At 33.9% G+C, this 17,073-nt stretch overlaps 1 protein-coding gene across 8 annotated transcripts in view; it reads left to right on the forward strand.

The window, feature by feature from the left end:
- The window catches only part of MRPL1 (mitochondrial ribosomal protein L1), a 93,198-nt gene that overhangs the window by 57,590 nt on the left and 18,535 nt on the right, over positions 1 to 17,073 (forward strand). For all 8 annotated transcript variants that reach the window (XR_010943094.1, XR_010943093.1, XR_010943095.1 and 5 more), the window contains one exon: positions 5,463 to 5,569. Coding sequence is in view for 5 of the 8 variants with exons in the window: in XM_067736339.1 (XP_067592440.1) it covers positions 5,463 to 5,569 (107 nt within the window). In the remaining 3 variants the exon portion in view is untranslated. The remainder of the gene's footprint in view (positions 1 to 5,462; positions 5,570 to 17,073) is intronic.

Consider the following 17,073-nt stretch of genomic DNA (forward strand, 5'->3'; position numbering starts at 1 on the left):
ACATAGGAGGGGAAATCAGAGAAGGCACCCTGAAGGGGGTGACATTTAAACTGTACCTTGAATAATTTGGTGATCAGATTAAGGGGGATTTTATTTTAAGTGGAAAGAATCTGTTAATCATAGACACTGAAGTAAGTTAGAAATTATAGGCTACATCCCAGAAATATCAATTAGTTCTCTTTGGCTGTAGTGAATGGTACCCCTATGAAATGAAAGAGAATATGTTGGACAGGTAGATTGATGCCATGTTGAGCAGAATCTTGAATAAGATCCTAATAAATTTGGACTTCTATTCTGTATTCAGCAGGAATCTCTTAGAAGTTTTTAAGGTGGGGGATTCTCCAGAGCTTTAATTTAGCAAGAGTTTGTAAGATGTATTGGCATGAATCAAAAGTAGATGCAGGGAGACCAGTTCAGGTGCAATTGCCAGAGACTGATAAAGGTAATGTTTAAACTGAAGTCTTCATAATGAGACTGGAGTGAAGAGGACAGATGTCAAAGATAATAGGACTTTGCACTAAGTAGTTAGGAATGGACATGTTGAGAGAGAGAAAGGGAAGAGTCAAATGATGCTGAGATTTAAACCTTGGAATCTCTCCTAATAAGTTGATGTCATTAATGGAAACAGGGAGTAGATCTGGGAAGAAAAGTAAGTTCATTTGCAGACATTGTTTCTTTTAGATGGTGCTGGATATCTGCTATAGATAGAAGTTATTTCAAATAAAATTTTATGAGGTAAAAGAGCAAGTATTTTAAAATCATTTTAGTAGATTGGTCTTCAAATTTTAACTCTAGTTGAGCTAAAAAAAATTCTTCATACATGATAACCACTAATGCTCATCTGAATTATAGATCATGTTCTATGCTGTAAGCAAATTCAAATGTACTCTTCAGTTTTGTTGTACTAGTGTTTTGTTTATTCTTGATAGCCTGCATTGAATAACACATCCTTTTGAGATATTGGACTGAGGTTTGACACTTTTTGTTAGGGATTTCCAATACAGTAGTGTGTGTTTTCATGGAAGCACACTTACATTCTTTCCTAAGTAGGACCTGAAATTGAACATTATTTTAAAAATTAAACCAGAGTTGCAGTTGAATTTGAAAATAATTCTCATATTTTTTTCTAATTAAATTCAAGCTCAACAAAGCCAAACAATATTAAATATAGTCAATTAAAACTGAAACTGAATACTGAATATATCTGTATTCAGCTTGCTCCTCGCTTTGCACGGTTAACTGGTTTTTCACAGAAATTAATTTTGTTACCTTTGCTGCTTTATCCATTCTTTGAATAACTCTTTTGGCCTCAATTCTCTTTAGCGTTGAGGTTTCTTATTACCATTTTCATTGCAAAATTTGGGACTGAAAGGTTTTCAGATAACTTATTTCTTTATTTCAAATAAGAAAAGTTTCTTTTGAAAATGTTTATTTTTACTAGTGGGCTTTGTTTCTGCTTTCATAATGAATCATAGCTTGTGTATACCATGGTCAAGTTACCTAGGTATGTTCTCTCCGCCCAGCCTCCCCAATTTGCTTAACAAATCATCTTGGAAAACCAGGCAGACCTTTCTCCTTCCCTAACTTTTTCTTTTCAGCCCCACACGATCTGCTTAACAGCATTGGCAAAACATTTGTGTTCTTTAAACATGAAGACAAATGATTAACCTGTCAAAAATGTGAAAGCAGAATACAGCAGATGTGCATTAGAACAAATGAAGCTTGTATTATGCATTTTTAGAGCTTATTCAGAATCTTGTTTAGGAACATTTGATTCCCCTTACATCCAACAAAAGACATAGGGTAAAATAGAAATTACGTTTTGAGCAAATGGATGGAATTAAAAAACAAACAAACAAGCCCCTGCAGCTGAGCTCATTAGTTTCCCATTTTATCTTACATTTTGTTTTTCTAGTGGGAGTGGGTATAACCAACTTGGCTGGATTGAATGTGCACATTTTGCAGCATGTTTAATGCTGCAGTTTTATTTGTTTTATTTTAATTGCTTAAGTAACCATAGGCAAGTTCTCTATTTTTCCAGTGCACATTTGGCTTGTTTTCTGAGTATTTCTTTTTTATCTTATTAAAAAAACGACATTTAAAACTTGCTTTTTAAAATTTCTTGGAAGAAATTGGCCTTCATTTTGCATGTCAACTTAGCTTTCTTTTCTCCACAATACAAATGCCCTCTGAAATTCTTTCATATCTAATATAGATACATCTTATTGATATTTTTTGACTTTCTTTATTCCTAATCTTATTTTTTAGCATTTACTAAACAAAAAATACTAGTATGAAAAATATCTTGACTTAATGGAATCAGTTTTCTATTACGCATATTAAGCCATAGTAGGTACTATGGCATGTGTGGAAATAGTTGAATTCTTTTAAAGCATGCTAAGTTGTTGGCAGGTAAGGGATATAATTAGAAAACTGGACCCACTACTGTGTGTTCCTCTTAACACATAGTTCTTAGGATTGAACATCAGTGCTCCAGCTGGAGTCTTGTCAAAAGGATATTCCCGCAGACTTGTCCAAAGAGTATTCACATCTACTGAGTAGGACACTGCTTTCTGTATGGAAGTTGGTATTGTATCATATTTGAGAGTAATGGATATAAAATTATTGAAATCTAATGTAAATTATTTTTAACTCATAGATTGACATGCTGTACTTCAGAGTATTGCTTGCATTATTGAAACAATTTGATTATATAAAGAAAAATGCTAAAACACAGGGAATTTTTGCAGGGTAACCAATTTGAAATTTTTCTAAATTTCCCTCTCTCATGTGCTAGTTTAAAAACTATGTGTAAAAGACTCCAATGATGATTAGGTATGATTATAATTATTATAGATGAATTATTGATATATTACAGCTGGTTCTGTTACTCTCCTTCATTTCCCTTACTCCAGCCATAATGGCCTCTTTGCCCTTCTTTATATGCACTAAGTGTTCTTCCTTCTCAGGTCTTTGGACTCATTGTCCCATCTGTCTGTAATGCTCTTTGCTAATTTGCCTGGCTCACATTCTTATTCAAATATCACATTAAACAGAGAGCCCTTCTGTAACCATCCTATATAAAATATTAATCTCCACTTCCCATTATCATCGGATTTCTCATTATTGTGGTTTTTTTTGGCTGCGTTGGGTCTTCGTTGCTGTGCGCAGGCTTTCTCTAGTTGCGGCGAGCGGGGGCTAGTCTTCATTGAGGTGTGCAGGTTTCTCACTGTGGTGGCTTCTCTTGTTGCAGAGCATGGGCTCTAGGGCGTGCGGGCTTCAGTAGTTGTGGCGCACAGGCTTCGTTGCTCTGCAGCATGTGGGATCTTCCTGGACCAGGGCTTGAACCTGTGTCCCCTGCTTTGGGAGGCAGATTCTTAACCACTGTGCCACCAGGGAAGTCCCCATTTATTTTTTTGAATTATAGTTTTGTCTGGATATATGCCCAGGAGTGGGATTGCTGGATCATATGGTAATTCTATTTTTAGTTTTTTGAGGAACCTCCATACTGTTTTCCATAGTGGCTGTATATAATGAGATTTTCATATTGACTTATCATGGGAAGAGCTGCTGGAGACACACTGAGAGTGGTGTGTCTCTAGTGGTATGTTCCTTATTGTATTTCTTACCCTTCAAATAAATCACATTTTCTAGGTACAAAATTGAAATTTTTTCAGGTTAAGTTTTGGTATTTTGGAATATTAGAAGTATGTGTGCAACTAGAGATTATCATACTAAGTGAGGTAAGTCAGAAAGAGAAAGACAAATACCATATGATATCACTTATTTGTGGAATCTAAAATATGACACAAATGAACCTATCTGTGAAACAGAAACAGAATCAGGGACATAGAGAGTAGACTGGTGGTTGCCAAGGGGGAGAGGGATGGGAGAGGGTTGGATTGGAAGTTTGGAATTAGCAGATGCAAACTGGTATATATATAATGGATAAACAACAAGGTCCTACTGTACAGCACAGGGAACTATATTCAATATCCGGTGATGAACCATAATGGAAAAGAATATATATATGTATAACTGAGTCACTTTGCTGTAAAGCAGTAGTTAACACAACATTGTAATTCAACTATACTTCAATAAAAAACAAATTTAAAAAAAGTTTAAAGTAAAACTAAAAAATATATATTATGTGTTGAATTTGAGTTAAAATGTTAATGATTAACGATTAGGAAGGTATAGTTTATGTTTGGAGTCTCCTCCATGGTCCTTTGAAAATTCTTAGTTTTTACCTTGATTCCATTTTTCTCCTTTCTTTATTCAGTTGCATCTTTTTTTCCACCCTAATGGAGGACAAAGTGACATTCGAATCCAATAAGGTCTCAATTCTTAACTCTTTCTTCCTGCCAGCTTCTGTAACCATTTGTGCAGCAATGAGCTGCTTCCAGATTGTACCACTCACTGAGGTATTATTTCTACTGCTAGATCTTGCTACTTTTCTAGTTCCTTCCCTTCTTTATGGTAAGGCAGGTCAGACAAATTTCACACAAAGGTAAGTAAAAAGTTCTTCAAAGATTTCAAGACTCCACTGTCAGCTTTTATCATGTGTTATTTTATAGGTTTTATTTTAATTTGTCATCAGTGTTTCTAAAGTATAAGCATCATCATTGTATATACTTATTTATTAGTTATTTATTACTGTACAACAATAATATCACAAATTTAGTGGCTTAAAACAACACACATTTACTGTGTCAGCTTCTGTGTGTCAGGAATATGTATACAGCTAAGCTAGGTTCTCTGCTTCAGGGTCTCATAAAGCTACAATCAAGGTGTCAGCTGGGGCTGTGATTTTATCTGAGACTTGACTGGGGAAAGTTCCCTTCCAGATTCATGTGGCTTTTTGGCAGAATCCAGTTCCTTGCAGGTTTCTGGACTGAGGATCTCAGTTTCTTGACCCATGGCTCTCCATATGCCCTCACAACATTGTAGCTTGCTTCTTCAAAGCCAGTAGGAAGAGAGACTCCTCCAAGATAGGCATTGCAGTTTTATGTAATGTAATCAGGTATGCATAATCATACTGTCTCTTGCTTAGAAGCACGTTGCAACTCTCATCCATATGCAAGGGGAAGGGATAACACAAAGGCATGAACACCAGGAAATGGGCCACCCTAAAGGCTCTCTGCCACAAATCATTTTTTATATCTTAACTTGGTTGAATGTTTCTCTCTTTTTTTTTTTTTTTTTTTTTTTTGCGGTACGCGGGCCTCTCACTGTTGTGGCCTCTCCCGTTGCGGAGCACAGGCTCCAGACGCGCAGGCTCAGCAGTCATGGCTCACGGGCCATTCTCCCAGACCGGGGCACGAACCCGTGTCCCCCGCATCGGCAGGCGGACTCCCAACCACTGCGCCACCAGGGAAGCCCTGAATGTTTCTCTTACTCAGTAATTTTTGCTACTTGTTTAGATGTAATGGTAACTTTGGATTTTCTCCTTTTCTAACCAGATTCCATTGGCCGAGACATCCCCAAAATGCTTGAATTATTTAAAACTGGACATGAAATTAAGGTAGATGAAGAAAGGGAGAACTTTCTGGAGACCAAAATAGGAACAGTAAGTTATAGTGAAAATTATTCAGTAACCCCTTTTATTTTTTGCTTAAGTGATTCATTAATAATTTATAACATACCAGCCCTTTGAACTTGTCCTTGTCAGTAGCATTAGAAGTGGCACTGAATATATACATAGATAATTTTTTTTATGAGTTGAATTCATAAATTTTAGTGGTGCTTTAGAATTCCTTCTTTTCTAGAGTTATGTGCCACTCTCTGACATTTACTTGTACTTTGCCTTATTAGTCTATTCTATGTTATTTTTGCTAATATTTTAAGCATTTTGGGAGTTGGGTCTAGATCTTACATGTACCTTACAGAGTATTGAATAATGCTGAGTCCATAGTAAGTATTTAATGCTACTTTAATGGAATTGAGTAATTTGCTTTATTTTAATGAATTGTTTCTGATTATCCCTGCTTGTGTTTTAAAAGCTGTTTGCCCACTTATAGAAGATGCTGGAAATTAATTTCCAAAGCCATTTTCGGGACACTAATATAGCTAAATCAGATTTTTATAGGACTGTGTTTCAAAAGATATAGTTTTTTGCCAATATTTCTTAATCCTACAGAATTTCTAACGTGCCTATTTAATGTATGTAATTTTTTCCTGTGCAGTAACTATAGGAATAATAATAATATTGTTAGCCAAATTTAAACAGTGCCTACTAAGTGCTAGGTACTATTCCAGACATTTTTCATATATTCTGTCTTTTAATCCTGAACCCTATAAGAGGTAAATTATCATCTGTAATTTATAGGTGAAGGGATGGAAGCCCAAAGAGGTTAAGTAATTTTTCCAGTGTCTCACAGCTAGTATGAGGCATACTTGGTATTTAAACCTTGGGAGTCTCCTCAAGAGTCCAGGCTCTTCAGCCTGTCTTGCCTCATGACTGGAGTTATTTGAAGAGCTATTATTCCTCCTCCCATCCTACTCCTGAGAGCAATTCTGCATTATAGCCCACCACGGGTAGTCCAAACTCATTGAGCTGTACCTATTGTAAATCATCAGAAATATATAAAAGGAACTTATCCAGTTTTATGGAAGGAAAACTTGCTTTAGAAAGGGGGCAAAGCAAGTTTAATCCAGTCAGGGATTGGGAAACCCCCCTTCGCCTTCATTATCATCAAAGCTTAGCTCTAATTCAGTTGGCATTGAGCTCTGCTTGAATCTGATGTTGGAATTTCCTTGTTCCCAAAAGGCCCTTGGCAGTGTGTCTTGTTTCTCAGGGATGGCAACATTGCAGTGTGAAACACAAACAGAAAACCAAATACAAATTTTAAGAGACTATTCTAGAGCTATAGAGACTTGGACTTGAATACCTGTTCTGCTACTTAAGGGATGGCAGATTTTAGACAAGTTTCTTTTCTTCTTTTTTTTAAATGTTTCTTTAATTGAAGTATGGTTGATGTACAATATTGTATAAGTTACAGGTGTACAATATAGTGACTCACAATTTTTAGAAGTTATAATCCATTTATAGTTATTATAAAATGTTGTTTATATTCCCCATGTTGTACAATATATCCTGGTAGCTTATTTTATATGTAATAGTTTGTACCTCTTAACCCCTTACTCCTATATTGCCCCTCCTCCCAAACAAGTTTCTTAATGTTGTTGTGTCTCAAATTTCCTCATCTATAAAATTTATATAGTAATATCTATTTCACAATGTGGTATCAAAGATTAAATAAAATTTTAGAATGATAACACCTATTGTTACTGTTTTAGTTGGTCTGTTTAGGTCTGTAAAGTATCTTTATAAGACTCTTTCTTCCTAGATGTATCTTTTTTCTTAAGTAATGTTTTCAGTATATTGAGTAGTGTTAATAGTTTATATAGATCCTAACTCAGTGTATAAGAAACAAGCATCTCATTCATTCTTTTTAACAAATACCATAGTGATTAAGACATGGGCTCCAGACCAGACTACCTGGATCTTTTAGAGATATAATGCTTTTTCTTAATGAAAAAGAAATTAATCTGTGTGTCTCAAGAGAATCTTTTCTGAGTACTATTTAAATAGTATAGTATAGTAGGAGGTTACGAGAATGGGTTTTAGATTCATACATGTGGATTCAAATCCTAGTTGCAGATTAGAACTGTGTTACCTTGCTCTCTGAGCCTCAGTTTTCCCCCATTCCCCATTTTCCCTATATGTAAAATGATGTTGATAATGATATATACTTTCTAGATTAGGAAGGAGTAGATGAGATAATGACCTAATAACTATTAAACAGAAGTCTACTTCTGGCTAAGATGGAGTAACAGGAACCTGATTTACTCTCCCACCTAAAGCAATTAGCATTACCTTGATACCAAAACCAGACAAAGGAAATGACAGTCCAGCATCATTCATGAATGCAGATATTAAAATTATAAACTAAACTTTAGCAAATAGAATCCAGCAATGTGTAAAAATAATAGCATATCATGATGAGTAGGGCTTATCCTAGGAATTCAAGGTTAGTTTAACATTCAACAATCAATCATTATAATTTACCACATTAACACACTAAAAATCAAAAGTCATGTGATCATCTCAGTAGATACAGAGAAAACATTTGACAGAATCCAACACTTGATCCTGACTAAAATGTCTCAGAAAACTAGGAATAGAAGTTAATGTCCTCAACCAGAAAAAGGGCATCTAAGAAAAAGCAACAGCTGATATCATAGTGATGAAAGGCTGAATGCTTTCCTCCTAAGATCAGGAACAAGATAAGGATATCCACTCTCACCACTTCTGTTCAGCATTAATCTAGGGATTCTAACTGGTGTAGTCAGGCAAAAAAAAGAGGCAGCAGATTAGAAAGGAAGAAGTAAAACTCATTTTTCAAAGGATGACATGATCTAGATACTAGAACAAGGAAGTGAGTTAAGTAAGTTGAAGGATACAAGATCAATATACAGAAATCAGTTTGCTTCTATATAACAGCAATGAACATTTACAAATTAAAATTTAAAACTAAGGAATACCATTTATAGTGGTATTAAAACATATGAAATACTTAGGGATAAATCTGACAAAAGATGTGAAAGATCCATACACTGGAAACTTCAAAACATAGTGGAGAGAAATTAAATAAAGAAGATCTAAATAAATGATGGAATGAATCATGTTCAGGGATTAGTAAACTTAATATTGTTAAGGTGTCAATTATCCCCAAAGTAATGTATAGATTCAGTGCATTCTCAGTCAAAATCCCATTAAGGTTTTTTGTAGAACTGACATGATTCTAAAATTCATGTGAAAATACAAAGGATCTAGACTAGCCAAAACATCTTTAACAAAGGACAAAGTTGGAGGTCTACTATCTGATTTCAAGATTTATAAAGCTACAGGAATTAAGACAATGTGATGTTGATGTCAAAAGAGACAAAACAATCAATGGAGCAGAATAGAGAGTCCAAAAAAAAAAAAGGACAAAACACATACGGACAACTGATTTAAAACAAGATGCAAAAGCATTTTTAATGGCGAAACAAGTCTTTTCAACAAACGACACTGGAACAATTAGATATCTGTATCTGATAAAATGAACTTTGATCCACACTTCATACCATATATAATTACCTCAAAATGTGTCAAAGACCTAAATGTAAAGCTTAAAATTATAAAACTTCTGGAAGAAAATGTTGGGTCAGGGAATAATTTCTTAGATATGACACCAACAGCATGATCCACAAAAGAACAAATTGATAAATTGTACTTTTTAAAAATTAAAAGCCTTTTCTCTTTAAAAGATACTGTTAAGAAAATGAAAAGGTAAATTGCAGATTGGGATAAAATATTTGTAAATCATCTGTCTGATAAATCCACGATATATAAAGAACTCTTAAAACTCAACGATAAAACAATCCAGTTTTAAAAATCAAAAGATTTGAACACAACTCACTAAGGGGTGACAAACACATGGCAGACAAATGACAAACATATTGAAAGATGCTCAACATTATTGTAGTTAAGGAAATACAAATTAAAATCACAATGAGATATCATTACACATGTATTGGAATGACTAAAATTAAAAAGACTGATCATACCAACGTTGGTGAGGATGTGGAGTGACTGGAATGTTCATATGCTGCTGTGAGAATGTAAAATGATGCAACCTCTTTGGCAAACAGTTTGGTAGATTAAGAAGTTTAATACCCACCTACTATATGATCCTACTACTTCACATTTACATATTTACTCAGGAGAAGTGGAAACATATGGTTATGCAAAGATTTGTAAACAAATGCTTATATCAGATTTATTTGTAATAGCCAAAACCCAGAAACATTTCACGTGTCCATTGACAGGTGAATGTATAAACAAACTTTGTTATGTCTATACAATTGAATATTCTTTAGTACAGTAATAAAAAGAAACAATTGATGCATGCTTTAACATGAATGAATTTTTTAAAAATCATGCTGAATGAAAGAAGCCAGACAAGAAAGAGTACATACTGTGTGATTCCATTTATGTAAAATTCTGGCAAATGCAAAGTAATGTATAGTGACAGAAACTAGACTGATAGTTGCCTTGTGGACAAGGTGGCTGGGATGGGGTGGGGGAGGAGGGATTACAAAGGAACACAAGGAATTTGGGGGATGATTGACATGTTTGTTATCCTGACTGGTGATGGTTTGAGTGTATACATATGTCAAAACTTAATAAATTGACACTTTAAAAATGTGCAACATATCCCTTGGAATACTGTTTAGCAATAAGAAGGAACAAACTATGGATACATGCTATGATGTGGACGAACCTCAAAAACATGTTTAGTGAAAGAAAGCAGATGCAGAAACCACATTTATGTGAAATGTCCAAAAAAAGGGTGAAACTGTAGAGACAAAAAGTAGATTAGTGGCTGCCTGGGGCGAGGGGTTGGGAGGAAACAGGCATTAACAGTAAATGTGCCTCAGGGATCATCAGTTTTAAAACTGATTTATGGTGTTGGTTGATAAACGTACTAAAAAATCATTGAATTATAAATTAGAAAATGGTGAATAACGTAATATGCAAAATATGCCTCTATAAAGTTATCAAGTATACCTCAATAAAGTTGTTGAAAAAGGAATAAAAATCTGTCTACAATTGTATCTAATACAATATAACTATTCCATAAAAATATTTATTTTTATAATTATCAGAGGTAACAGATTTTTTAAAAAGATTTCAAAGAAAGTAATATATCTTCCTTAAAAGTTGGCGATTTCCACGAGTGATGTTATTCTTATTACATAGTTGGAAATACTAAAGGTTTATTTTTGTTGTTGCTTTGTTTCTGTTGTTGCCACCTGTATGATACAAGGATTTGATTTAGAATGAGTGTGCAGATGAAGGGGCACTGACAGCATTACATGCCCATTCAGGGTCCGCCTCATTTTGGATAAAAGGGGGCTATCCAGAGCAGGGTCAACAAACGATGTTCGGCCATGGGCCAAATCCAGTTGTGGCCTGTTTTTTTTTTTATAACCTGTGAACTAAGAATGTCTTTACAGTTTTAAATGGTTTTAAAAAGCAAGCAAAACAAAGAATTTGCAGAGATTATATGTGGCCTACGAAGCTTAAAATATTTACTGTCTGGATCTTTAGAGAAAAATTTTGCTGACTCCTAATCTAGAAAGATGTTTTGAGGGAGAGTGAAATGTATTAGTTTTGGGTTTTTATTTGCCTGTATGGGAGAGACTATCTTACTTTAGTTAAATCACCTAGAATTCCCTTGTTATAATTCTGTACTGCCACATTGTTTCAGGATCCAGTTCTAATACTGCTGTAATGTGAAATTGCTCTTGAGTAGTTTAAGCTGGTTTTTCTTCTGTATCAAAGTGATAAATACAATCAGTTGAATGATCTTTCTTAATTATCTGACTTGAGGATTAGCATCTTGGGTATTAGAACTCAACCAATAATGCCTTTGTATATCAGAACTCAACCACTAATGCCTTCGTATATCAGAACTTTACTAATGCTCTTATAGCCAACCAGTATCTAACATTTGTCCGCATTACTTGCAGGTAAATTAGTTTCCTTCTTAATCTTTCCTACCATTTGTACCTATAGTTTACATATTCATGAAATTGTTTATGTCTGCACGCACTATCAGATAAAATACTCATATCAGTGAAAATGTCATTCAGATGATATATTGAACATCATGCTGACAGAACGGACTATTGTTGGAATATTTTATTTTTCAGTCTCTTATATTGCTGTTATGTAATCACCATTTATTTTCTCTCTTGGCATGAAGAATAAGTTGGTTGGGATTAAAGTGAGTTGCTAGGTGATCAGATTCAAGGGAAATGTCTTAAAGCATAAAACTAAAAATAAAGTTTACAGGGGAGAAAAAGCACATTTCTTCAACTGGACCTTAAGTTTTTTAAAAATTTAAATTATGACTCTTTCCACGAAATAGAAATGAAACTAAGGCAGATTCTCAAAAAATGAAATTGAGACATAATATGTCTCAGTATATATATTCTAAATGGCAGTTTAATTTCAGGTAGTAATTAGATAATTTACAAATGATTAATCTGAGTTTAATATTTAGAAAACAATATCATAGCAATAATTCTGCTGCCCAGATAAACCTGTTGACATTTTAAAATTTTCAAATTAAAGTATTCACTTGGTTAAATTAAAGCGGTTTACAAAACTGTATAAGGGAACACTAAATCCCATCTGTCTGCAATTGTTTTCTTATGGAACTCCTATTAATAGTTTTATCTTGTGCTTCCAGAAATGTTACAGCCTAAACACCCTTGTAAAAATATATATTATATATGGTGAATCAGTATTTTATTTTATAAAAATTTAATTTACACTAAACTTTTCAAACAGTCCTTAAAAGTAATATTGAAAGAAAATTTTCATTCCTGGGATTTCACAAATGAGAGTCAGAGTTAAGAATCTTGTCCTTTATTCATTGTAAGAATGTTTAGTCAGGTGTATATTTTGACATTACACAAAAAAACTAAACAGTGTCCAGATATTATAGCAGAAACCTGCCAGAATAAAGACTTTGAAGTAATTTTCAAAGGGTGTCTGTTAGTATTTTATAACATACCACAAATCCATTTTATGTCAGCTATGAGGCTCTCAGAAACATGCTTTGTTTTTTCTCAGTGATAGATTGCTTGTTTGATTTGAGAATCTTGGCCTCCAGCCTACTTTTCCAGATCACTTGTAAGTGTAATTGTAAGCCAGTAAGATTGGTTTTCTTAACTTGTCCTTTATTATAAGGTAAAAGTTCTTTCCAAGTTTCTATTAATGTTGACTTTCCCATTTTACAGAGGGACACATAATATCATTATATTTGTCAAAAACGAAAATGTTCTCTCTCTCTCCCTTCTTTCACTTTTGTTAATATTGACTGCTTCACATATTTTTGTTTTGTTTTGTTTTTGTTTTGCGGTACGCGAGCCTCTCACTGTTGTGGCCTCTCCCGTTGCGGAGCGCAGGCTCCGGACGCGCAGGCTCCGGACGCGCAGGCTCCGGACGCGCAGGCTCAGCGGCCATGGCTCACGTGCCCAGCCGCTCCGCGGCATGTGGGATCTTCCCGGACCGGGGCACGAACTCGTGTCCCCTGCATCGGCAGGCGGACTCTCAACCACTGCGCCACCAGGGAAGCCCTGCTTCACATATTTCAAAATCAAAGGTGATAGTGTTGTTAAGTTTCATTTGCTGAGAGTGGTGGAGATCAAGAGATAGAACTTTTCACTAGGAAAAAAAATTCTACAGCTGTAAAATACGGTACATTAGGACTTGTAGTAGGGAGCATTTATCAAGAAGAAAGGACATGAACTGTAGTTTAAAGGAAGATTTGGAATGTGCCTATTTGATGTATTTAACCTATCATAGTATTTCTTACCATAATAAATTATGACTCTCATGGCCTGTTATATACACTCCTAAAAGAGCCTGTAAAATTTGACCCATGTTTCTGTATATATGTTTTCAAGTAGCAGCTAACTTTTATGTCTGAATCCAGTTCAATAGAATCTCACATATGTAGAGATAGTTACTGTAGTTTTCATGGGTTTTAGACTTTGATTTTCAAATCAAGTCTAACCTAGAAATCTTCTGGGATTAATAAAGTTAGATAAAGTTTGAGGATAAAATGTAGATTTGTGTTATAATGCACAGTGGACCTTTTAAAGGGTGCAGTGTACTATAAAATCTACTCAGTTTCAGATCATTTTTTGTAGTTTTGGCCCCTTTATAAGTGCTTTGGTGTCAGCACAGAAACTTAGTGGGATTTTCCACACTTTCAAAAGAATGTTTAGTGAGGACCTGCTATATTTCCAATCAACCTTTTTTTTTATTGAAGCTGATATTTATGCAGATATTTGAGTTAGAATATGATTGAAATCCACATAAAGCCATTTATCTAGGAAACTATTACTTCACATTTCACTTTATAGAACATTAAAAATGAATAAGTACAAAGAAGAATGACTTCTGCATACCAGCTTTTATATTTACACAATTAAAACATCTACATATTTTTATTCTTAAATGCTTACAAAATCTCTATAGGATCATGTCCAATCAACTTTTTCTGTTTAATTTTTCACTTCAAAGTAATTCAAGTATACATGTACATGTATACTTTTAAAGTATACATGTATACTTTATACTTTTTAAAGCTTACATGTAAGCTTTTAAAAATGACTTTTCACTGTAATATTTTCTGAAACACCATAAAATCAGGAATCTTGATGATCTATCTTCATTTTACCTTAGAGCATTGGGGACTCCTTGGTTGATAGCACTTTAGAAAAGAAAATCTAAAGAGAAATTAAATCATATTCATAACATTTTAGGTAAGAAAATAATGAAACATTACATATTTTCTTGGAATTTATTGCTTAATAAAGCTTAGTTAAGCTCTTACTTGAAAGAGCTTAAACTCTTATTTTTAAATACCCTCAATGTCAGCATATCTTTTTCCTCAGTTTTTTATTTTGCAAAATTTTAAATGAATGGAAAGGTTGAAAGAATAGTATAACAAACACCTATATACTCATCACCTAGATTCACCAATTTTGTCACATTTGCTTAGAAAAACTAGGATAAGTAGTTTGCTTAGAGAAAATAGTAGATATTCTTTTATATTTTCTAAACCACTTAAAATTAAGTTGCAGGCATCATAACACTTCATTCATCATAACACTTTTATTTGCATATAAAATACACAAATATTTTATATGCATAATTTATATGTATAGCCTAAGAATAGGACATTCTTCTGTATATTTTTTTAAAATTTATTTTATTGAAGAATAGTTGATTTACAATGTGTTAATTTCTACTGTACAGCAAAGTGATTCCGTTATACATATATATACATTCTTTTTCCTATTCTTTTCCATTATGGTTTATTGCAGGATATTGAATATAGTTCCCTGTGCTATCCTGTGTATGTTTTTTTAAAGTACTTTTGTTTTTTAGTGTAGTTTGTAGAATTTATTGCTATTTTTTTCTATTTATAAATTATTGATTTGCTTTTTCTTTATTATATTATCTTGAGATTTGTTTTGTTTTATAATTTTCTAAGTTTTATATGAGGTTTGTGAGTTTTTTTTTTTCTTAATAAGAGTTTAAATTTGTGAATTTGCCTCTAATTACATGTTTGATATTTAGTTTTCTTGTCATTATTTTCTAAATAATCTGCCATGGGACTTTTTATTCTTATTTGGGAGAGTATTTTAAAATTTTGGAACCTTTTTTGACTTTTAAAATTTTTACTGTATTCTAGTTTGACTGCCTTATGGTTGAAGACTGCATCCTTTTTAGTTTCTACTTTTAAAAAATTCCTCGAGACTTTCCTTGTGGCCCATAGTATAAGATTAATATTCTTTTTCCAAGTATCACATGGACACTTGAAAATAACATGTGCTCTGAGGCTTCCAGGTAAAGATGGATTGAATGCATACCACAGTAGTAACTGATTAGAAAATGCCAAATCTTAAGTCAGCAATGGAGAAAGCCAAAATATTAATATAATTTAAATTTCAGGATCTTTAAAAAGGCTAGGATCTGGCTCTAGATATCTCTGTGTTAATGGTATGTGTGGGGATGGGGCAAGAACCTTCTGAAATAGGATTAGTTGAAAACTCTTGAAGAGTTTTACATATTTCATGACTCTGGGTAACTGCCCTTTCCCATGCTAGCAGATGGTGGGAAAGATTAAAACAAAGGTCTCTTACTGGGGGAGATCAGGAGTTGAGAAAATTGAAAACAGGGAGATTAAGTGAATATATGTATATGGAATGTTGAGAAATCCTTCCCTCCTCCCCACCCAGTCCTCTTCCCTTACCTTGCTCTCAGAATTCTGGCCACCAGTCTAGGCAGGAGATTAGATGAGGATTAATTCAAGAATAATTATAATAGGCTTTTGAGCAGCTTTGTAATATTTTCCTTCCCATTTGAACATTCATGGTGGTTTTACTTTTTCAGTCTCTGGATGAAGAAGTAGTTCATTTCTGGTACTTTGATGAAAATTGACATGATTTAAAAATAATTGTTATTATTTGTAGGGGTTTTTTTTAATGTAGTTTTTTTTTTTCCCCGGTACGCGGGCCTCTCACTGTTGTGGCCTCTTCCGTTGCGGAGCACAGGCTCCGGACGCGCAGGCTCAGCGGCCATGGCTCACGGGCCCAGCCGCTCCGCGGCATGTGGGATCTTCCCAGACCCGAGCACGAACCCGTGTCCCCTGCATCGGCAGGTGGACTCTCAACCACTGCGCACCAGGGAAGCCCTATTTTTTCCTTCTTTTAATAGCTCTCTGAAGTTTTTCTTTTCTATTTTCTTTTTCCATATCTCTCTTTTTTTTTTCTCTTCTCTACTCTTCCCTACCTCCTGGTTCATCCACCTACATGTTGGAAAGACATGAAAAATAGAATTAAATTTATGGGAAAATTAATGTGAATTAGTTGAAAGTGAATACCACAGACTAGTTTTTCAATGAAATACAACTAACTTTGATAACATAGAGTATCTAATCCAAAAATGTTGCTTGATAGATGCTGCCTCAGTTAATTATGCTATATAATTAACAAATCAGTGGTTTATATTAAACAGTGTTTTTAATGTAAATGTTCTCTAAAGATGTTTAAATATTTTCCTGTAATCTCAATTCACATTCATTATATCACATTCATTACATCATATTCATTACATTCACATTCATTACAGCATAAAACTTTTAAAACATATTTGACAGTCTTTGAATTATTACTAATTCCAAATTAGTGGCGTCAGTAAGTTTATTTGGAAACATTGATTCCTCCTGTGAGTGGAGTCCTACTTTTCCTATTTATTTTCTTATGTCACAAGACAGATTCCTACTAGTATCCTGTGAAATCAACTTAAGTAAATAAAAGAGTAAAGTATTCTAAAGAAACTATACTTTCAAAATATGTATGCCACTTGTTCTGCTTTAATTTAGAAACTATTGCTATTTCTTTTAATTTATTAATATTGAATTAGAACATAAATTC

Source organism: Pseudorca crassidens, chromosome 4 (genome assembly GCF_039906515.1).
Source record: "Pseudorca crassidens isolate mPseCra1 chromosome 4, mPseCra1.hap1, whole genome shotgun sequence".
Taxonomy (NCBI): Eukaryota; Metazoa; Chordata; class Mammalia; order Artiodactyla; family Delphinidae; genus Pseudorca; species Pseudorca crassidens.